The sequence below is a fragment of the Arachis stenosperma genome, chromosome 5 (genome assembly GCF_014773155.1).
Source record: "Arachis stenosperma cultivar V10309 chromosome 5, arast.V10309.gnm1.PFL2, whole genome shotgun sequence".
NCBI lineage: Eukaryota > Viridiplantae > Streptophyta > Magnoliopsida > Fabales > Fabaceae > Arachis > Arachis stenosperma.
In genome coordinates, this window is record NC_080381.1 from 25,595,302 (window position 1) to 25,616,239 (window position 20,938).

A 20,938-nucleotide genomic window follows, 5' to 3' on the forward strand; every position below is an offset into this window, starting at 1 on the left:
GTCAAATCGATTATGACCTCTATCCTGATTTAGGACATGCAAATTTCTCTTCTCCCGAAGTTTGCATGTAATAAAATTGATTCCATAATGAGACAGTTCTTATGGAAAGGTCAAGCGACCGAGAAAGGGCTGCCTCTAGTTAGATGGGAGGTTGTCATAACTCCTAAAAGAGCAGGAGGATTGGGTATTAGGGATACTTCCTGTGCTAATGTGGCACTTCTGGGAAAACTGGTATGGGATTGTCTAAATAATAACAAGAAGTTGTGGTGCAGGTTCTGATGCATAAATATCTCATGAATCAGTCTGGTATAATAAAAAATAGTAAAAATTCTTCATCGGCTACCTGGAAGAACATTGTTAGTGCCTATGAACATCTCAAGGAAGGACTTCATTGGAATGTTGAGGATGTCTACAAATTAATTTGGTATGACGAGTGGACTCCTTTTGGTAAGCTTTGTAACCTTGTTCCTTATGTGCATATTTCTGAATCAGATTTCAAAGTGGATGACTTGTGGAAAGGGATATCTTGGGAGGTTGATAGTCTTATCACGTCTATTCTGCATGAGATTAAGCAGTTCATTCGTGGTCTGAGATATCCTAGTTTGACTGAGTTGGAGTCACAGTAGAAGTAGTGGCCTGCAGTAACAAAAAAGTATAGTGCAAGGGAGGGCTATAAATGGTTATTAGAGAAACCTTGAATTGGAATGCCAATAGCAACTAGAACTGGCTGTGAAATACTAACATTCCGGAGAATTTCAAATTTACTATGTGGCTTGGTTTACATGATACTCTACCGACTGAGACCTTTCAATTCAAGTGACATTTAGCTTCTTTAGATATGTGTAAGAGATGTAACAAGATGCAAGAACAATGGAACATTGCCTTTAAGACTGTGAACGACCAAAGACAATTTGGCATATATTAGATCCTGGTATCCTAGACTCGATGGCTGGGACAATTCTTGAAGAGTGGTTTTGGAAGGCCTTGTTTGACAATGAGGCGTCTTTTGGTGCAGGATTTTGGTGGGTATGGACTATGGAGACATAAGTGTAATGACATATTTAATGCTGACAACCTTTGGATAGACCACAAAGTTGTTGCCTTGGCCAGAATTACCACCAAGGACTTATAGGTTTACAAGAATCGAAACTATGCCTTTAAGTGTCTCCAAAATCGCCAAACCATTGGCAGGCAACAGTTTTAAAGTTAATTGTGATGCAAGCTTGTATCTGGATTGATAAACCACTATTTTATGGTTTATATTGTATTTAATTGAGTGGTTTTATCAAGCTTTTCACCCACTTATTCATAAGATTTGCATGATTTTACAATTCCTTCCTAGTTTAGTTCTATGATTGAAAACATGCTTCTTTGGTCTTAATTTAGCTAATCTTAATCATCTCTTATTACCATTCGATGCCTTGATCTGTGTGTTAAGTGTTTCAGGCTTCATAGGGCAGGAATAGCTTAGAGAATGAAGAGGAAGCGTGCAAAAATGGAAGGAACACAAGGAATTGAGGAGATGACCAGCGAGAAGTCACGTGGTCGCATCGCTCACGCGACCGCGCGAAATGGAAGAAATCAGAGCGACGCGTTCGCGTGCCTGACGCGACCGCGCGGATTGGAAGCTGCACGAACGACGCGGAGGCGTGGACGACGCGCACGCGTGGTACGAAAAACGCTGAGTGACGCGATCATGTGGACGACGCGGACGCGTGACGTGCGCGATCTGCAGAATTACAAAAGTCGTTGGCAGAGATTCTGGGCCGCATTTTAACCCAGTTTTCGGCCCAGAAACACAGATTAAAGTCAGAAAACTTGCAGAGACTCAACAGGCTTTCATAATTCATAATTTTAGTTTTAGATGTAGTTTTTAGAGAGAGAGGTTCTCTCCTCTCTCTTAGGATTAGGATTAGGATTAGAATTTATTTTAGGATTAGGATTTCTTTTCACTTCAGGATGATTTTATCTTCATCAGGTTCAATAATTTATGTTTATCTTCTACTTTTATTTACTCTGATATTTTTAATTGTGTTTGATTGATGTTACCCAATTGGCTGATGATATTGTCCATGTTAGAATTGACATTTTCTATTTAATATAATTTGAGGTATTTCAGACTCGTGATTGCTTTTCTTTAATTTTAATTTAGATTATTTACTATTGGCTTTAATTGATTAACTGGAAGCCCTTGAGTTATCAACTATTCATGATTGATTGTTATGTCGGCTAATTAACCGGAATTCTACTAACTCTAGTCTTTCCTTAGGATTTGGCTAGGACTTGGGAAATCTAACCAATTGGTTCACTGGACTCTCCCTTGCTTACGCAAAGGTTAACTAAGTGGGATTAACTTCCATTCTCATAGGAGTAACTAGGATAGGACTTCCGAAATTTCATATCTTGCCAAGAGTTTATTTTATAATTATTTATTTATTTTAATTGTCATTTGAATTACTTGTCATACTTCTTCCTTATTTCCAAAACCCCCAATTTTACCTTTTTCATAGCCAATAATAAAAACATACCTCCCTGCAATTCCTTGAGAAGACGACCCGAGGTTTAAATACTTTGGTTATCAATTTATTTAGGGGTTTGTTACTTGTGACAACCAAAACGTTTGTAAGAAAGGTTGATTGCTTGGTTTAGTAACTATACTTACAACGAGAGTTTACTATAACTTTTAAACTATCAATCTTCAGTTCTTCATGGATTCAAATGTAACGGGGTTCAGGTGTATTATTAGAGATTCTAAGGGAGGTTGGATCTCGGCTGCTTTGGAAGCATTCTCCCATTGTCTATCATCATATGTGAATTATTTGCTGTTTGGAGGGGGTTGGTTTTAGTTTGGGATTGCGGTTTGAAAAATATTATATGTGAAACGGATTGCCTTGACATTCTGCCCATCATGCATGATCTTACAAGTGGGTATTCATTTGAAATAATAGATTTGGTTCACAAGATTCAAGAGCTTTTATCTCGGCCTTGGCTTGTTCATGTTAAGTGAGTGTCCCGGGAAGCAAATAGAGTTGCAGACTAAATGGCTAGATATGGTGCCAAGAGTAACTCTAATCATGTTAACCTTGTGTTGATCTCCAGCAAATTATCCGCTCAGATATAAGATAGTAGTTGCTTTGTTTCTTTGCATGTTTAGACACAAAAAAAATAAAATAAAATATAAATAAATGATAAATGTTAGGAGGTCCATATTGTTAATAAAAAATAAAAATTGATTAATATTAATTCAAATATAAAATAAATACAAAGAAAAGAATATTAATCACTTTGTCTAAATGAATAAACTAGAAACAGTAGTAGTATATTTACTATTTTTCTTAAAATTCTAGATTTACATAAAGGGCCCAGGTGGTAAAAAACTAATAATGCTACAATAAATGGTCCCCACAAAAAATATTCTGATCAACAGAGAAATGTAATTTAAATATAAGAATAAATGGCCCAAGCTGCTTCTTCTTTTTCTTTTTTTTTTGGAATTTAACAAGCTCCTTTCTTAATGAGCTTGAGAAAATAGGCAAAACCAATTTCATCCAAACCCAAACCCAAAAATGTCACCAAGTAAAAAAAAAAAAAAATCCTATAATTGATAATTATTATTATTATTCCCTTAGGGACATCTGACATTTCTTCCAGGTCCACCATAATAAAAGTAATTCCCCCAAACCCTATTGATTCCTCCTTGAATGTCATAGCAATTAGGGTGGTCAGCAAGAACCTTGAGATTTGACAAAGGAACCAAATTGTTATCCCAATCCACAACTTGCATGTTCCTAAAGTATGAGGCTTTTCCAAAACCTTCCCCAGCAAAGTGACCACTTCCCATTTGTGTTGATGTGTGATACCCTGATTGCCTTGAATTCACAATTTCACCCCCAAATTGCACCATGCTTCCATGATTTCTTAGGTGTGTGAACAACACTGATGGCCAGTACCCCACTAAGACCCCTGATCCAAATTCCAGCCACCAGTTCCCATGCTTTGGATCCTACATACACACCCAATATTTCAAATTTCACATTCATTTATTATAAGTTCTACTCTCAAGAATAAAGTCTCTATTTCTGAATGTTAAAAGAGTATACTACAAGGTTTATATCACTTGAAAATAATATTTTTAGATAGTTTATAAGTCCTTCCACCTAATCTCAATTCCTAATATAATTGATAATACAGCTATCATAATAATAATCTTTGTTAATGTTATTTTAATAGAATGTTAGAGCCAATCGTATTTCGTATACTATAAGCTAGGTCTTCTATATATATACATTGCTTAAAAATACGGTAAGCATATGGCATTTATGAGTGCTATTTTGATACCATCAATGACGGATCTCTTTTCATTTTAGTTTAATTTAATTTGTGACATGGCAAAGATGGACATAATTATGAAGAGCAACATGTTAGCCAGGTTGGCCAGTGAAATAATGGGTCAAAAAGAGTGTATATGGAGGGGAATTCACATTGGGATTTTGTTAAATTATGATGGTGTGAGTTCAGAATTAGAAACTCTTTGGTGGCCAAGAAAAAAAGAAAAGAAGAGAATCTTGTAAAGAAGCAGAGCATAAGGGAGCTTACAGTTCATTATTCGAATTCCACAGTGCATGCGTGTAATGTCCCAAACCCAAAGTGTTAAAGTGAGTAAAGTAGTTCATGTTACTATGATGGGTCACCCTTCAAAAGTTTGTGAACGTTCTCTAAATCTCACTTATTCTATGCAACAATGTAAGTTTCAAGAACGTAAACATACTTACCATAAAATAATACGAGTATATAATATAATAATACATTAACTCTATCGGTTGTTTTCCACAAAATATATTATATTACGAATAAATATTTAAATTAATTTTTAAAAATTTTAGATTGAATATTTCAATAATCTTTTTTTTATAATATTTTTTTTAGAAATTTATTTATTCAAAAATAATGGAAGAACTAATCTATTTGACTGGAGTAATTTTTTTGAAGATGAATTTAAATATTTGCTTGTATATTATATATAAAATTCCTTTAGCTATAGTACTTAATGGTTTCGCCTTTTGTTGGTCCTTAATAAAAAACACAAAACTCAATGGGGTTGCGAGACTTCCAACATAGTGGAAAGCCCACCATTGACCATGTTTTTTTTTCTTCTACTAATTTTGATTAGCTTCATTTGGCTTTTGACCATGAATTTTGGTTTCAACTTCGGAGACTTTAAAGGAACACTTTGGCGGGACCCTTATGAGGTGAACCTAAATTGGTTGTTAGATTTTCAATTTTTCAACTCAGCTTGTCTTATGCTCATTAAAGCTTAAGACTAATCCAACCCAATAAAGGCATAAACACTTCATAATTTTATATGACTTGTGTGACAAAGTATAACTTTTCCAATCAAGAGTGTAAAAAATACCAAAGAAACTTGTAAATGTGAAAAAATGTTACCTTCCAAATGAGGAGGCTAATATCAAATTGGCCTCCGTGATATGAAGAAGTTGGAGAGATTGCAGCTCCAATTGCAATTCTATTGTTGGTTTGAACAAATCCTGAGCATAGTAAATTGTAGCATCCTGTTGCTTGATATGCATCACTCTGCTTAATAATAAAATATTCTTAGATACATAGCAATTGTTACACTTCAAATTTAAGCAAGGATCAAAATACACTTTACTTACCGTCCAATAAGTAAAGAATCTAGGGTAACTGTCTCCGTATAGCTCCGGACTGACCTGCATCAAAATTAATTCAAATTAGGTATTTTAAATTTTTGAGTTGGTGACAATTTTAATGTAAATATTTATTTTAAATCTTGAAAGTAACAAATTAATCACTAGAAAATGTTTTAAAAATATCAAGGATAAAAAAAAAGTTTTACACTTAAAATAATAAAAAAAATGAAAATGAGAGGTAGGTAGAAGGTGGATATGGTATCTATAATTTCGGGTTTGTTTAGACGCTATTTTTGAAAAAGATTTTTTTTAATAATATTTTTTTTATAAGAGTTTTTACAAAAAAAACAAAAACGATTTTATGTTTGGATATCTCGTGTAAAAAGATATTTTTATTTATCAATTATGTTTGAATAAAATAAGATAAAAGTATTTTTTTTGTTTATTTTTTTATGTGAAAAACATTTTTTTAAGAAAAAAAATATCTTTTAAAAAAAGATATAAATTGTAGCTTATCAAAAAATATGTTTTTTTTTTATTTTTCTAGTGTTTTTACTTTTATTATTAAAAATTTGTCAAACACACAAAAAATTAATTTTTTTATATTAAAAAAGATCTTTTTTTTATAATTTAATGATGACTAAACAAACACTTTAAATGCTAACAAAAATAAAATGAATTATATTTTAGAAAAAAAAAATAAAGAGAGAATTTACTGATTACATGCCTGCCAACCGGCTTCAATGGTGTTGAGATCATTTCCAAAAGAACCAGAGATGACCCACATTTGTGACAAGCTGAATTCATATTGGTTTGTCACTCTTGGTGCCCACACATTTATACTTGCTTTCGCTCCATAATATTCTTCTCCACTTACATACCCAACTGCATGCTATTCACAACAAAATTTTATGCAATTAAGTATATATTTTTATTAACACTATACTCAAATTCATAGTAAAAAAGACAATGGCTACTGATCCGGAAAAAAGAAATAAAATAAAAAAGAAGAAACTCTAACTACCATAGTACCATGTGCTTCCTTTACAATACAAGTTTCCTTTGAAAAGATGAAGAAAGAAGAAGTTGATACCTCATGTCCATTGCTGTTAGTGTCCCTTCTAACACGGCTTCTTAATTTTCTCCCAAAAGTGGAAACAGAACTTGCCCTCAGCATATCTTCTTGTGTTGTTCTTCTTATTGGGATTGTACCTTCTGGACAATATTCTCCAGACATGCTCCATACTTGAAACTCTTCACTCCTTTCCTCAACTTCATGCTTATATCCTTCAGGCCTTTCAGGAGCATCCTACACATGCAACCAAACCTTCTTCAAATTGTTCTACCTTATTTGCTTAATTTCACATAAACAGAGTAAATACCTTTTTTGGTACTATTTCTCTTTATAACAAATAAAATGTCTTTTTACAATTCAAAAATTCTTAATCAGTCCTAACCATTTAGATAACTGGTCTATACGATTTCTGTAAACGATGACTTGATGATGTGCCAAAGGTTGCTTAGATTGATAACAAGGGCCGATTTATCCAATTAAAGATTTTCAAATTGTAAAAAGACGCAGCACAAATAATCAAGACAAAAGAGGAAGGACATATACTCTAAAATTTCAACCGTATAACTAATAATAATTACCAATGGCTTCTGTCCTTTCAATTGAGGATGATCAAAAGCTGGTTGTTGATGAGTTACAACACAGTCTATTATATCACCATCTGGACTCTTCACAAGAAAAAAAAAACAATAACAATAAGAGAAAAGAAAAAGAAAAAAAAAACAGAGTATAGAAAAACAGGGGATGAAACAGGGGAAGTGGAAAAAAGCATGAAACTTTGAGAAACCTCAATTGTCTTAACAGCAGGCTTATTGATCTTTTGAAGATGATTTCTTATGAAATTGAACTTTTTCAACTCTTCTTGCGGCCGAAGTGTTTGATTGGAAACTGGGTCGTTACCATTACCAACTTCTGTGGACGGCGGCAACGACGAGGACGATAAAACAGGACAAACCAAAGAAACAAGAAGAAGAAAATGTACAATGATTGGGAAGCTCAAACACCAGCTAAAATCCATGCTTGAGAAGCTTCGTTTCGTTCTTGTTTTCATATTTGTGTTCATTTGTTTGCATTGGCTTTGTCTTCTTCTCCTCCTCCTCCTTCTTCTTCCCCTTCTTCTTCTATGGACAAGACAAGATAGCTGTGTGTTCCAACACATGGTGAGTATTCGAAGCAAGTTTTAATTACTAATTCACCATTCTCAATGCCTTGGAAGCAAAGAATAATAGCAACAAAGTTTCTTTTATTCTCTCTCTTTGGAGGGTAGTGATTATGAGCTTGAATTGAATGGGTTTGGAGGTTTTATTACTCACAATTTGTAGTTGAACTCCCAAAGCTCTAGGATTGAATAAAATACTACTCTGTAGAGAAGGGGTTTTGGGTTTGCGTTTTGTTTTCAAGTTTTGGCCATGTGGGTTTGAGAGTACTTATATAAATGCATGAATAGTGATGAAATCATGCTAATTTTTTAAACTTTAGAAGAAAGAGAGTGCATAAGTGGTGCATCAATCATAATTTCTTTAAAATAATTATTATATTTCCTCAAAATTAATTTTATTTTAATGTCATCACGTATCTTTTTTTATTGAAGTACAAATATGCATTTTGCTTCTGCATGAAAATTTTTATTCATAATATTGAAAAAAAATATTTAAGATAAAAAGTAATAATAAATATATTTTATATTAATCGAATTATGTTTAAAAGATAATATTATATTTAAATATGTTTTTAGCGCCATTATAATTTTATAGTTCCTCTAAACTTTTTGCATTGATTTTGGTTAGTTATAATTTGTTATTATAAATTTCAATCATTATAAATTATTATCTTTGGTCCTTATAATTTTGTTTTTGTTTTCTCTGAGTCTTACAAATACACATTTATACGAATTAATAAATATATTAGAGGTTTAATTGATAAAAATATTATGTGCTAACAAGAAATCATGCACAAAAAATTGATGTTATGCTCTTCCCTGACAACCATTTCCTCCTTTTCAACAATAGAGAAATAAATTATATAACAATTTAAATAAAATGATATAGTTGAAAGCAGCAAATTGGTGGATAAGGAAAGAGAAAAAGAAAAATGTAAATAAATGTGTAAGAGGCTATGTTTCCGGTCTCCAATACAAGGACTGAAACCTTTAGCTTTTATGTTGTAAGTTTTTAAGGGCAAAATGTGACTCTGATGATTTCATTTTCTGTTATTCTTTACTTTAGGTCTCTGGACAGATTGGAATTTCAATTGGTTCCTGGCTTTCCAATGTTCTCTCTTTGCTTTCTCACTTCCCAAGATGTTCTATTCGGTGACTCATCTACTCCAACTTCAATTTCATTTATTTAATCAATTGATTTTATCTCTCTCTCTCTCTCTCTCTCTCTATATATATATATATATATATAGTACTATATTATTATACCCTATATAATATACCGCTCCACTACAATAATCTTCTTTAGTGATAATAAAGCTAACCTACTTTGATGATTTCTCAAGATCTAATTTCCTACACTGTTTTCAGTTAAATCTATATTCTGTGTATGTTAGTCGAGAAATGTTTTTGAATAGGAGAAGCCGATTTAAAGTTTTGAAAGGATATTAAGATAAGAATAAAGGTTTAAATGACATATATGTAGGTATTTATCGGGAGTTATTCTGCATATATTCGATTTAGTAATTTTTTGTAAATGGAATAAGTATGAGAAATCGAATAGGAGTTCGAAAAGAAAATTGGATGGTTATGTTGTGGCGAGAAGTTAAAAGTTTTCACTGTATGATAAATTTATGGGTAACATTTATTAGCAAAAAGAGTGGAAACAGTTATCTGAGATTGTATATACGAGACATCATCATGTTACTAATGATCGGTTATAGAAGTAAATTATAAATATTAAAAAATTTTAGGAATTAAGGGTTGAAACTTTACTTTAGAAATTACTCACGCACACTCACCTTTCAGGGGTTTTCTGAGTCTGCTTCGAGTCAATTATTTGTAGGATTCCTTTCACATGTCTTTACTTTTTTTTTTAAATTTCCTATAAACTTTATCTTTCAAGCAAATTTATGTTTTAAGCAATGTTTATCTTTCGAATGCAATTTACATTTCAGTACTTCTAATTTTCATGCCCAAAGTACTTTGACCAAGTCGAAGGCACTTTTATAGTTTTCTTTAAATTTTAATGCAATCTTGTTTGATTTCAGTCAACTTACTTTTTGAATGTTTAGTTTTTTCAACTCTTATATTCTTTATAAATTTTAATTTACTTTTTATTTCAAAATTTGTCTAATTGAAGACACTTTAATACACTTATAGAAAATTGGTATCTGCAAAAGAGGAGTAGGTTTCGCTTTCAAACTATTAGATATTGAATCACCATCGATTTGCTAAAAATCGACAAAACAAATTGGCACGCCCGATGAGACAGTTTTAAATTAAAGTGTGTCAAATAGTTTTTGGTGTTATTTGGTGTATGAGTTTGAGAAGTGAGAAGATCATTCACATGGCTGATGAATTATCAAATGTGAATGGTGGTTCGTCCACCAATGATAGCATACCAGTAATTATGCAATCTGCGGACATAACCTCATGTTCAGAAGGTGTAATTGGAAGTGAAAACATAGCGGTTACTACCGTACAAATTGGAAGTGTCGGACGTAACATTCATCTACGTGGTTCTTCGCCACCAATCCAACCTCCATTAACCATTGGATGGCCTCCTTATGGTCTCCCTCCTGGTTATACCCCACCAGTGAGTGGTTTTGCTCCTCCTGTTCGTTTCGGGAGTACGAGTGGAATAAATAATCATCAAAACCCACAACAACATTCCGAGTATTCTCGTGATTATAATGTGGGCTCTACCTCGAATGCTGCTAATTCCATGGCAGTATATCAATAGCATGTAGAGGAAAGTCGTCATGATTTGGTCAACTTATTGACTCAACAAATGATCACAATTCTAAATCCTATGATGGCTGATCACGAAGTGAAATTCGAATCTCTTGCTATACAAGTTGAACGAATTGCTCGAATTGTGGATTATGAGGAAGATGAAAGGCATGATGCCAGGGAAAATAATGAAGGATTTAAAAATGTGTTTCAAAATGAAAACAATATTTTAAATAGAGAAAATCCTCATATAGTTCTCTGTGGTCAAGATGCTGATGAGGTTCTAGCCAGATTACGTGCTAATCATGGTGGTGAACGTTATCAAGTCACAAGAATTGTGGAAGAAGTACTCAATCGAGTTGGTTTAAATGTCGGGTTTATGAATCGACCTCATTTTATGTTTGCTTTTTCTCAAGTTGTTTAAATGGATGAAGTGCCAAGAGGGGTGAAAAATCCAAAGATAATCACAAAATTTGCAGGGAAAGTTGGAGAGTCAACCACTGAACATGTCGTTCGATATTTGGTCGAGATTGAAAATTTGGCCAACGATGAGAATTTGAAAATGAAGTTTTTTCCTTCTTCCTTAACGAAGAATGCGTTTACTTAGTTTTCGAATCTCAGACCAAATTCGATAACGACATGGAATCAGTTTCAACTACTTTTCACGCTCAATTTTATCGAGAGAAATTGAATGTAGCAGTTATTGTTCTAGTTGCTTTGAAACGTGAAGACGGTGAAACTATTGATGATTATATGATACGTTTCAAAAATGCTAGAAGTAGATGTTATGTGTCATTACCCGAGAGTGAAGTGGTGAAAATAGTAGTTATGGGGCTAGGATTTTATATGCGTCGAAAGTTGCTTAATGTGCATACCCTGACTTAGCCCATTTAGCTGAAAGGGTTCGTCAGGTAAAACGTATGAAAAAAGAAAAGGAGAAACATAGAAATGAGCAAAAGTTAAAGAGTAACCCTTTTACTCGAAAAGAGAAAGTCACTTATGTGACTATGGAGTCCTCAGAAGAGAAACTCGATTTCGAGACAGAGATCGATTTGGCTGAACTTAAAAAGGGTCCTCCATATGTTTGTTCTTTACTTAAAAAGCTTCCTAGTAATGAAAAGTCGAATGATTCAAAACTGAAGAGTGGAAAGAAATATAGTTTTGATATTTTAAAATTTGATTAGATTTTTGATGTGTTGCTTAAAGATAAACAATTAATTCTGCTTGAGGGTAGAACCTTATTTCGGTGAAAGATTTAAAAGGAAAACCTTACTGTAAATTTCACCAAGCAACCAGTCATTTGACTAATAGCTATGTTCATTTCAGGGACTTAATTCAGGAGGCTATAATGGAGGTGCGTTTGAAGTTTGATGATGGGAAAAAAGAAATGAAAGTTGATGTTGATCCTTTCAATGCTGATGCTAGTTTTGTTGAACCATGTTTTGGAGTGAATATGGTTGGTATGTCGTACGACTTCGATGTGGCTCTGGATGATTTCGAGTCACTAGTTCGATCTGTGTATCCTCGAGCAGGAGATGGCCTGCTAGATTTCTTGGTACAACTAAAGATTAAAGATCGAGACATATCTTTATTTCCACGATGTAAGGCTATATTCGACGCTAAAGCGACAGCAATTTTCGAGAAAGAAATAATGAAGAAGGAGTTGGCTCACAGAGAGGAGCAAGTGCGTCAGAGGTAGCCAATTCGACGTATAAAGGGTCAAAGCTCTAAGACCCCTCAGCAAAATGTTGTTACACCTTTGAGTCGGTCTCAGGCTATAGGGGTCCAATGGATTCGGAATTGTCAGGAATTCCAGAATCGAGATGCTCTATATCGACGGAACCCATAGTGGGGACATCGAGAACCTCCTCGAAATCAACATCCATACTACCGTGGTCAAGCCAGAGGATACCCAAGGGGTAGAGGTAGATGGAATCTTAAACAAAATAAGAAGCCTCAAGCAGACATAATAAAATAATAGACTTCATTGAGGAACATATAATCCATCTGTAACACCCTACCATACAGAGCCTTATGCTTAAGTCATAATTCAGAGATGGCAAGGTATTACGACCTCTAAAATAAAAATTTAGTACGTATAGTAGTATGAATGATTGATTATAACTAGGAGCCTTTGTAGAAAAAGGGGTAAACAAAAATCGCAACTCGAAAGCGCAACACTCCGATCGATAACGTAACGAACAGGGATAAACCAACGCGAGATTATATATATACAAAGGAGTGTCAAAAACAGGAATATCAAGACTCAAAATCCGGCTGCGAAGATAACCGGTCCGAGCATAGCAATATATACATATGATAAAAATAAGAAAAACCCCAAAGGAAACCCAAAGGGACACAAATACATAAAACCTATTCTCCAAAATCTCCCATAAGAGGAGTCATCACAGTTTGTATTATTTAATGGAGATAAAAGTATCTAAGCAAAACATATAAACCAAAACATAGTCCCGAGAACAAAGGATCTTCGCAACTCTAGAAGTCTCCAGCATGCCTCAGCGGAAAACCTCACGCCCTGCATCTGAAAACCACAAAATCCGCATGGGTGAGAACCAGAGGTCCCCAGCATGGTAACAGCTTCCACATATATAATACATAATAATGGAGGAAAGCCAAAGGCAATCCTAGAACTTCCTCCAGATAATATCAAAGCTTATAAGCAAGCTAAACCATATAAGGGCATCTGACTAAAGATTCTTTAGTCTAACTAATACTTCCCTTTCCAATTCCTTCAAACCTCCCAACCACCAACAGGAGTATAATGTAGCAAACACAGTTATATCAAACAAGGAATATACAAATAGGAACAATTAAGGCATTTAGACAATTAGCAGGTAATATGCAGTCAGATAGGCAATCTCAAACAATTCATATAGTATGCATATGATGAATGCATGTCCCTAGTGGCCGATGATATCATCTGTCGGTTATAGAGCCAACCCGACAAGTCCTGGTAGCTAACCATTGGACTGTCCCTCTGTTGCGCATCCCCAACTCGAGTTATACTCATCATAAACTTGATCATAAACATGATCCATATCCATCACCCTCACTGGTGAATATTTCGGGGGCGAGCTCATCCGGGTCTTTCACAGTGCCCGGCCACACTTACGACATAGGGTCAACAGAGTCTCGAGCCTCCACCTGGAGCACGTGGTGGCTAGCCACTGCTTCCTCCCAGGGATCTCGTGCCTCTGATAGTGGAAGTGCAAATCTCGATTATCAATAATTCAGCATAAACATGCATGAATTCTCATCCATGGATCAACATCCATATCAGCCATTCCGGCTCACGGTTAAATCCATAACCAGCCAATATTCATAGCATACACAGCTATTCCGGCTCATGGTTCAATCCAGAACCAGCCAATATTCATAGCATACACAGCTATTCCGGCTCATGGTTCAATCCAGAACCAGCCAATTCACAAATAATCACGGTCCTTCGGCCAATGGCATAACAAGCACTTCCACCACCATCCTCCACATCGCACATAATCATCTTTGATCCTCATTGATCATTCATATTTCCCTTGCTTCACTCGCAAGTTACCTCATTCACTAGCCCCTTTTTAAAAGCTAGGCATGACATAATGATTTAAGATATAAATGGTGAGATCGGAGGCTTAGAAGTATGAGATTTGGCTTTTAAAACTCAAAAATCAACTTTGGGATGAAAACAGGGCCGCGCGTACGCGCACTCCACGCGCACGCGTGGATGGCCTCAAGAACTCATCGACGCGCAAGCGTCATGCACGCTAACGCGTGGATTCCAAAATTTGCCAATCGACGCGCACGCGTCAACCACGCGTACGCGCGGGTGTTCTCGTGCCCCAGGCACAACACTGGCACAAGTCTGGCATAACTCTCTGGAAAATGGCTGGGCATTGGGTGCAGCACAATCGGCGCGCCCGCGCACACCACGCGTACGCGTGGATGGCACTTCTCGAAAGATCGGCGCGTACGCGCCAGGTGCGCCCACGCGCAAGGGGTCATTCTGCTAAAAATTTTCTAAGTTAAAAGCTGCAGGATTTCACAGATTTACACCACAATCTTCCAACGGACATAACTTCCTCATTTTAAATCGTTTTTCACCCGTTCTTCGAACGACATGGACATCCCGGATCCAATTTCATTTCTAGACAGATTTGGTACAAAACGGAGATTCGTAGTCCAAGTTATGTCCCGTCAAAGTATGCCCAAAAACCATATTTTCATACAAAACCACAATATGCCATTTTCAAAACAAACCATTTTCAACTCTTTTCAAAATCAATCAAAACATGCCAATTTCATCCCTTTTCTTTGAAATCAATCAAAATGTATCAAATTCAATGTCAAGCCTCCTCAACTCACACATTGACACATTACCACAATTTACCAAAATCACTATCTCATCATTTTACCCCACTTCACCCAAGTGGCTCAAACTCAAACACATTGACATATCATATACTATTCCTCATGCCAATTCTCAACAACACCAATTCCAATAAATCATTATTGTACACAATCAACATCATACACACCATCAACATGGTTCAACCCACAATTCAACCATAACCAATCATCAAGCATATATCACAACATGCATATTTCTCATACATCATACCACCAAGGCATCAATAATCATCATCACATATATGACCACATCATATATCTCAATCATTCAACAACATCAACAATTCAATGCCTATCTTAGGGCCTCTAGCCTAAGTATTTCCTACCACATTACATATTAGATACGGGAAACCGAAACCATACCTTAGCCGATTTTCCCAAGCTCCACCGGAGCACTTCCAAACCACTTATCCACAAGCTCTCAAGGCCTCAACACCTCCAAGAACAGATTTTTCACCACCAAACCCTTTCCAAGCTTTTCAAAGTCACCAATCAAGCTCCAATATTCACATATACACAACCTAAGCCACAACCATCATACCCATACACAACATCTCAAAACCCAAACATCATAAAACAACAAAATACACTAGGGTTGAGAATCTTACCACACCCAAGGTCCAAGGAGACAAGATTAACCTTCTTCTTCAAGAGAGTTGGGTCCTATAACATCAAAGAACTTAAAATCTCAACATTTCACCCATGAAACTCGAAAATAAGGGCTGGAATTTCGAACAGAAACTTGTGGCTTACCTCAAGATTAATTGTATGGGTTTTGTAGAGCTCTCCGCGGTGAACGCGTGGCCGCAAACGGAGCGGCAATCGGAGCTCTAGATCAAAAGTTATGGTGGTTTGAAGATCAAGTGAGAGATAGAAAGTTGAGAGAGTGTTCTTCCCCCATCCCTCTACTTTTCAGCGTGTTTTTGAGTGTTGTGAGGAGAGAGAGTGCTGAAAACTAGGGTTTTGGTCTAGTTATGTTGGGCCAAGGGCCCACTTTGGGTCCAATTGGCCCGGTTTGGCCCGTTCGGTCCAATATTGGTCCGAATTCTATAAAATTGGTACCAAAATTCTCGTCTCAATCTCCTCTATCACATTTAGCCATAAAAATCATATTTTAGGCTTTCTAGAATAAATTCTCATTTATGGGTTAATTAGCCGTTAATTAACTGGATTTTACATTCTACCCACCTAATTGGAAATTTTGCCCACAAAATTCAAATGCAATTACCTGAGAATAAATGCGGATAATCCGTTCGCATCTCCGACTCAAGTTCCCAAGTGTGTTCCTCAACACCGCCTCGACTCCAAGCCACTTTCACTAAAGAAACCTCTTTTCCACGCAACCGTTTGATACTAGTATCATCAATTCTGACCGGAGCCACTGGAAGCGTCAAGTCTTCCCTTAACTGAACCGACTCAGGTTCTAACACATGGCTAGCATCAGGAGTGTACTTCCGAAGCTGCGACACGTGAAACACGTCGTGCAGGTTCGAAAGATGAGGTGGTAGAGCCATCCGATACGCCGCCGGGTCAATCCTCTCTAGGATCTGAAATGGACCAATGTATCGAGGATTCAACTTCTTTGCCTTAATCGCCCTACCTACTCCTGTAGTCGGAGTAACCTTAAGGAAAACATGGTCTCCTTCCTCAAATTCTAAGGGCTTTCGCCTTTGATCGGCGTAACTCTTTTGACGACTCTGCGCCTTAAGCATCCTATCACGGATTTTCTTGACTTGTTCAGTAGTCTCAGCTATCATTTCTGGCCCCAACAAGCTTTTCTCTCCAGCTTCATACCAACATAGCGGAGATTGACATTTCCTCCCATACAAGGCCTCATACGGAGCCATTCCAATGCTCGCATGATAACTATTATTGTATGCAAACTCCACTAATGGCATATACCGATCCCAACTCGCCGGTTGGTCCAAAACACAAGCTCTCAACATATCCTCTAGTGTTTGGATCGTCCTCTCAGATTGACCATCTGTTTGAGGATGGTAAGCCGTGCTCAAGCTTAATCGGGTGCCAAAAGCCTTCTGAAATGCACCCCAAAACCTTGAAGTGAAACGAGGATCTCTATCAGAGATTATAGTAGCAGGTACGCCATGAAGTCTCACAATCTCCTTTATGTATAACCGTGCTAGCTCCTCAAGGGTGTAAGTCATACGAATGGGCAAAAAGTGAGCTGACTTTGTCAGTCGGTCCACAATCACCCAAATAGCATCAAAACCAGCCCTAGTCCTTGGCAATCCTGACACAAAGTCCATTGCAATACTTTCCCACTTCCATTGTGGAATCTCTAAGGGTTGCAACATCCCGGAAGGTCTTTGATGTTCAATCTTTACCTTTTGACAAGTTAAGCACTTTGAAACATATTCTGCCACATCATTCTTCATACCCGGCCACCAAAACATCACCTTTAAATCATGGTACATCTTAGTACTTCCCGGGTGAATGGAGAATCCGCTTTTGTGTGCCTCTTTTAAAATATCTTGCCTCAAAGTGCCAACATCCGGCACAATAATCCTACCCTTGAATCTCCATAACCCATCTTTTTCTTCCGACACTCTCCACTGTTTTCCTTGCTCAATGGCAGGTAACACCTTCCATAACGCTTCATCATTTTGATGAGCCTTTAGGAGTTCGGACTTAAAGTCACTTGAGATTTCTAATCGGCTCAAACACAAGGTTCCGGATACTTCTTGAGTACCAATTTTCAGACTCTCGAATCCCTTGAGCAACTTCTCCTCTTGAAGCATCATCCAAGCCGCATATAATGACTTCCGACTCAACGCATCCGCCACTACGTTTGCCTTTCCCGGATGGTAATGCAACTCGAAGTCGTAATCCTTCAACAATTCCATCCACCTTCTCTGCCTCATATTAAGCTCTTTCTGATCAAAGAGGTACTTCAAGCTCTTATGATCAGAGAAGACTTGGAACTTAACCTCATAGAGATAATGCCTCCACACCTTCAAGGCAAACACAACTGCAGCGAGTTCCAAATCGTGCGTAGGGTAACTAACTTCATGAGGTCTCAACTGTCGTGAGGCATACGCCACCACATTACGATGCTGCATCAGCACGCACCCTAAACCCTTTAATGAGGCATCACAGTACACCTCAAATGGCTCATTCGGCTCGGGTAACACTAACACAGGTGCAGTGGTCAACTTTTTCTTCAATGTCTGAAAGCTCTCCTCGCATTCAGGAGTCCAAACAAACGGAGTGTCTTTTTGGGTTAACTTCGTCATTGGCAAAGCTATCTGTGAAAAGCCCTTGATAAACCTTCTGTAATAGCCAGCTAAACCCAGAAAACTCCTTATCTCTGTTATGGTGGTTGGTTGTTTCCAATCCATCACCGCCTCCACCTTAGTTGGATCTACTGCTATTCCCTTCTTACTCACCACATGGCCCAAAAACTTCACCTCACTCTTCCAAAACTCACACTTAGACAGTTTTGCATAAAGTTTCTTCTCCTTTAGAATCTGCAACACGGTCCTCAAGTGTTCCGCATGCTCTTCCTCGGTCTTGGAATAAATCAGTATGTCATCGATGAAGACAACAACGAATTTATCCAGAAACGGACGGAAGACTCTATTCATGTAATCCATGAATACCGCAGGAGCGTTCGTCAACCCAAAAGACATTACAGTGTACTCGTAATGACCATAACGAGTCCTGAAAGCGGTCTTAGGGATATCCTCACCCCTCACCCTTATCTGGTGATAACCGGATCGCAAATCAATCTTAGAGAAAACTCCAGCTCCTTGTAACTGATCCATGAGATCATCAATTCTCGGCAATGGGTACTTATTCTTTATTGTAACCTTGTTCAACTGCCTGTAATCCACACAGAGCCGCATACTCCCATCCTTCTTCTTCACCAGTAATACTGGAGCACCCCACGGAGAGACACTTGGTCGTATGAAATTCTTTCCCAACAAATCCTCTAACTGAGACTTTAACTCGTTCATCTCTAACGGTGACATCCTATAAGGAGCACTTGAGATTGGTCCCGCCCCGGGCACCAACTCAATAGCAAACTCAACCTCTCGGTTAGGTGAAAACTCATCAATATCATCGGGAAACACTTCCAGAAACTCACACACAACCGAAATCTGCTCCAACCTTTGATCATCACCCGAAACACCCGCGGTTAGCAACATGATACCCTGACATTCGGTTCCAGAACAGTTCACCATCATCGAATTCAAGTAATAATTATTTACCACGACCGGCCCTTCTGTATCCTCCGGCATAAAGTACACCGACTTTGTAGAACAATCCAGCAGAACATGGTTCTTAGATAACCAGTCTAATCCCAAGATAAGATCAAGGCTGACCATCGGTAAACAGACCAAATTGTGAACAAAATCACGCTGCTTGCACCTAAAGGAAACTTCCGGGCATCCTAGCCTAGTTACCGTGGCTTCATGGGTAGCATTGTACACTCTTAGATCATAACCTAAGGTTACAATCTTCAAGCCTAACTCATGGGCTTTCTCAAATGCAATGAATGAATGCGATGCTCCAGAATCAAATAAAGCATTTAGAGTTTGACCAGCTATTTTACAGTTACCTCTAATAAGTGTCTCGGATCCCTCGGCACCTATAGCTGAAGTGGTGAACACCCGACCAGTCTGTTGTGCCTTCCCAGCACCTTGTTTCTGCCTCTCCGGACAACTGGCGGCTTTATGCCCCGCCTTTCCACAATTGTAGCACAAACCCCATCCGGCCTTGCATGGTGCTCCCGGATGGTGACTCCCACACCTAGTGCAAGCTTGATCATTCTGAGGCTGCTTCCCAAACTTCTTTCCTTGGGAGTTGTTGTTGTTGTTGGGCCTCCTAAATGAGCTTCCCCTCTTGAAAGACTGACCTCTAGGTGCAAAGCTCTTCCCTCGATTCTGTGGAAATGAACCTTTGTGACTCCCTTTCTCAGCGGTTGCCCTTTTCACACACTCCTCAGCAACCCTACACTTGTTCACTAATTCGGAGAAAGTCCTAATCTCCATTGGTCCCACTGAACTGAAGATATCACTCCGGAGTCCTCCTTCATACTTAACACACTTCCATTCCTTATATTCCACCGGAGTCCCTTGGCACATACGAGAGAACCTGAACAGCTCCTCAAACTTGTCAGTATACTCTGATATGGACATAGTACCCTGCTTCAGCTGTAACAATTCAAGTTCCTTAGCCGTCCTAGCAGAAGTCGGAAAGTACTTCTTATAGAACTCTTCTTGAAAGACATTCCAGGTGATATAGTCATCACCCTGTTGCAGAAGACGTCGGATGCCTTGCCACCAATGCGACGCTTCACCAGTGAGCATATAAGTAGCAAACTCGACACGCTGTCCTTCAGGTACCACTTGTGCTTGCAGTGCTCGCTCTATAGCCTGAAACCATGTATCAGCCTCAGTCGGGCTAGTAGTTCCCTTGAACTTAGGCGGATTAACCTTCAAAAAGTTTGCCAGTGTCATCGGGCCTTGAACTCCACCTCCATCATTACCATGGTTGTTCATCTGTTGACCAAGAGCCTCAGCAGTGGCTTGCATAGCAGCAGCCATGTTCTCCAACGCAGCCATAAAGTTCACCGGGTTATTAGGGTTATTCTCCGGTGCACGAGCATTCGTACGACCTCTCGCACTACCTCTACCGCGTCCACGAGGCGCCATCTGGTTCCTATACACACCCAACAATCGATATTAAGTTGATCAGTCTCAATATCGGAAGTCTAGTGCTTCAAAGTCCCAAATGCATGCTCATGAACGTTTATGCCAATTATATCAAGCAGATATACTAATAGCACATATACTAATAGCACATAACACACACACAGAGAATGCACAGAAGCATAGTCAGTCCATCCCTCAGGCTCTA

General features: G+C 37.7%; 1 protein-coding gene across 1 annotated transcript; it reads right to left on the reverse strand.

Moving 5' to 3' along the window:
* Window positions 1-3,357: 3,357 nt before the first annotated feature.
* Window positions 3,358-8,117, reverse strand: LOC130982191 (uncharacterized). Its single transcript, XM_057906081.1, has 7 exons — window positions 7,529-8,117; window positions 7,323-7,409; window positions 6,763-6,978; window positions 6,397-6,561; window positions 5,676-5,729; window positions 5,446-5,592; window positions 3,358-4,003 (listed from the first exon to the last, which is right to left on the reverse strand). The coding sequence occupies exons 1-7, from the start codon at window positions 7,898-7,900 to the stop codon at window positions 3,626-3,628; spliced, it is 1,419 nt and encodes a 472-aa protein (XP_057762064.1). The 5' UTR covers window positions 7,901-8,117; the 3' UTR covers window positions 3,358-3,625.
* Between the last annotated feature and the right edge of the window lie 12,821 nt (window positions 8,118-20,938).

Coding starts and splice junctions, on each gene's coding strand:
- LOC130982191 (XM_057906081.1), bottom strand. CDS start 7,900: ATGTGTTGGAACACACAGCTATCTTGTCTTGTCCATAGAAGAAGAAGG. Junction 7,410..7,528: donor CTGCTGTTAAGACAATTGAG/GTTTCTCAAAGT, acceptor TTTCTTGTGAAG/AGTCCAGATGGTGATATAAT. Junction 4,004..5,445: donor TTAGCCTCCTCATTTGGAAG/GTAACATTTTTT, acceptor GTGTGTATGTAG/GATCCAAAGCATGGGAACTG.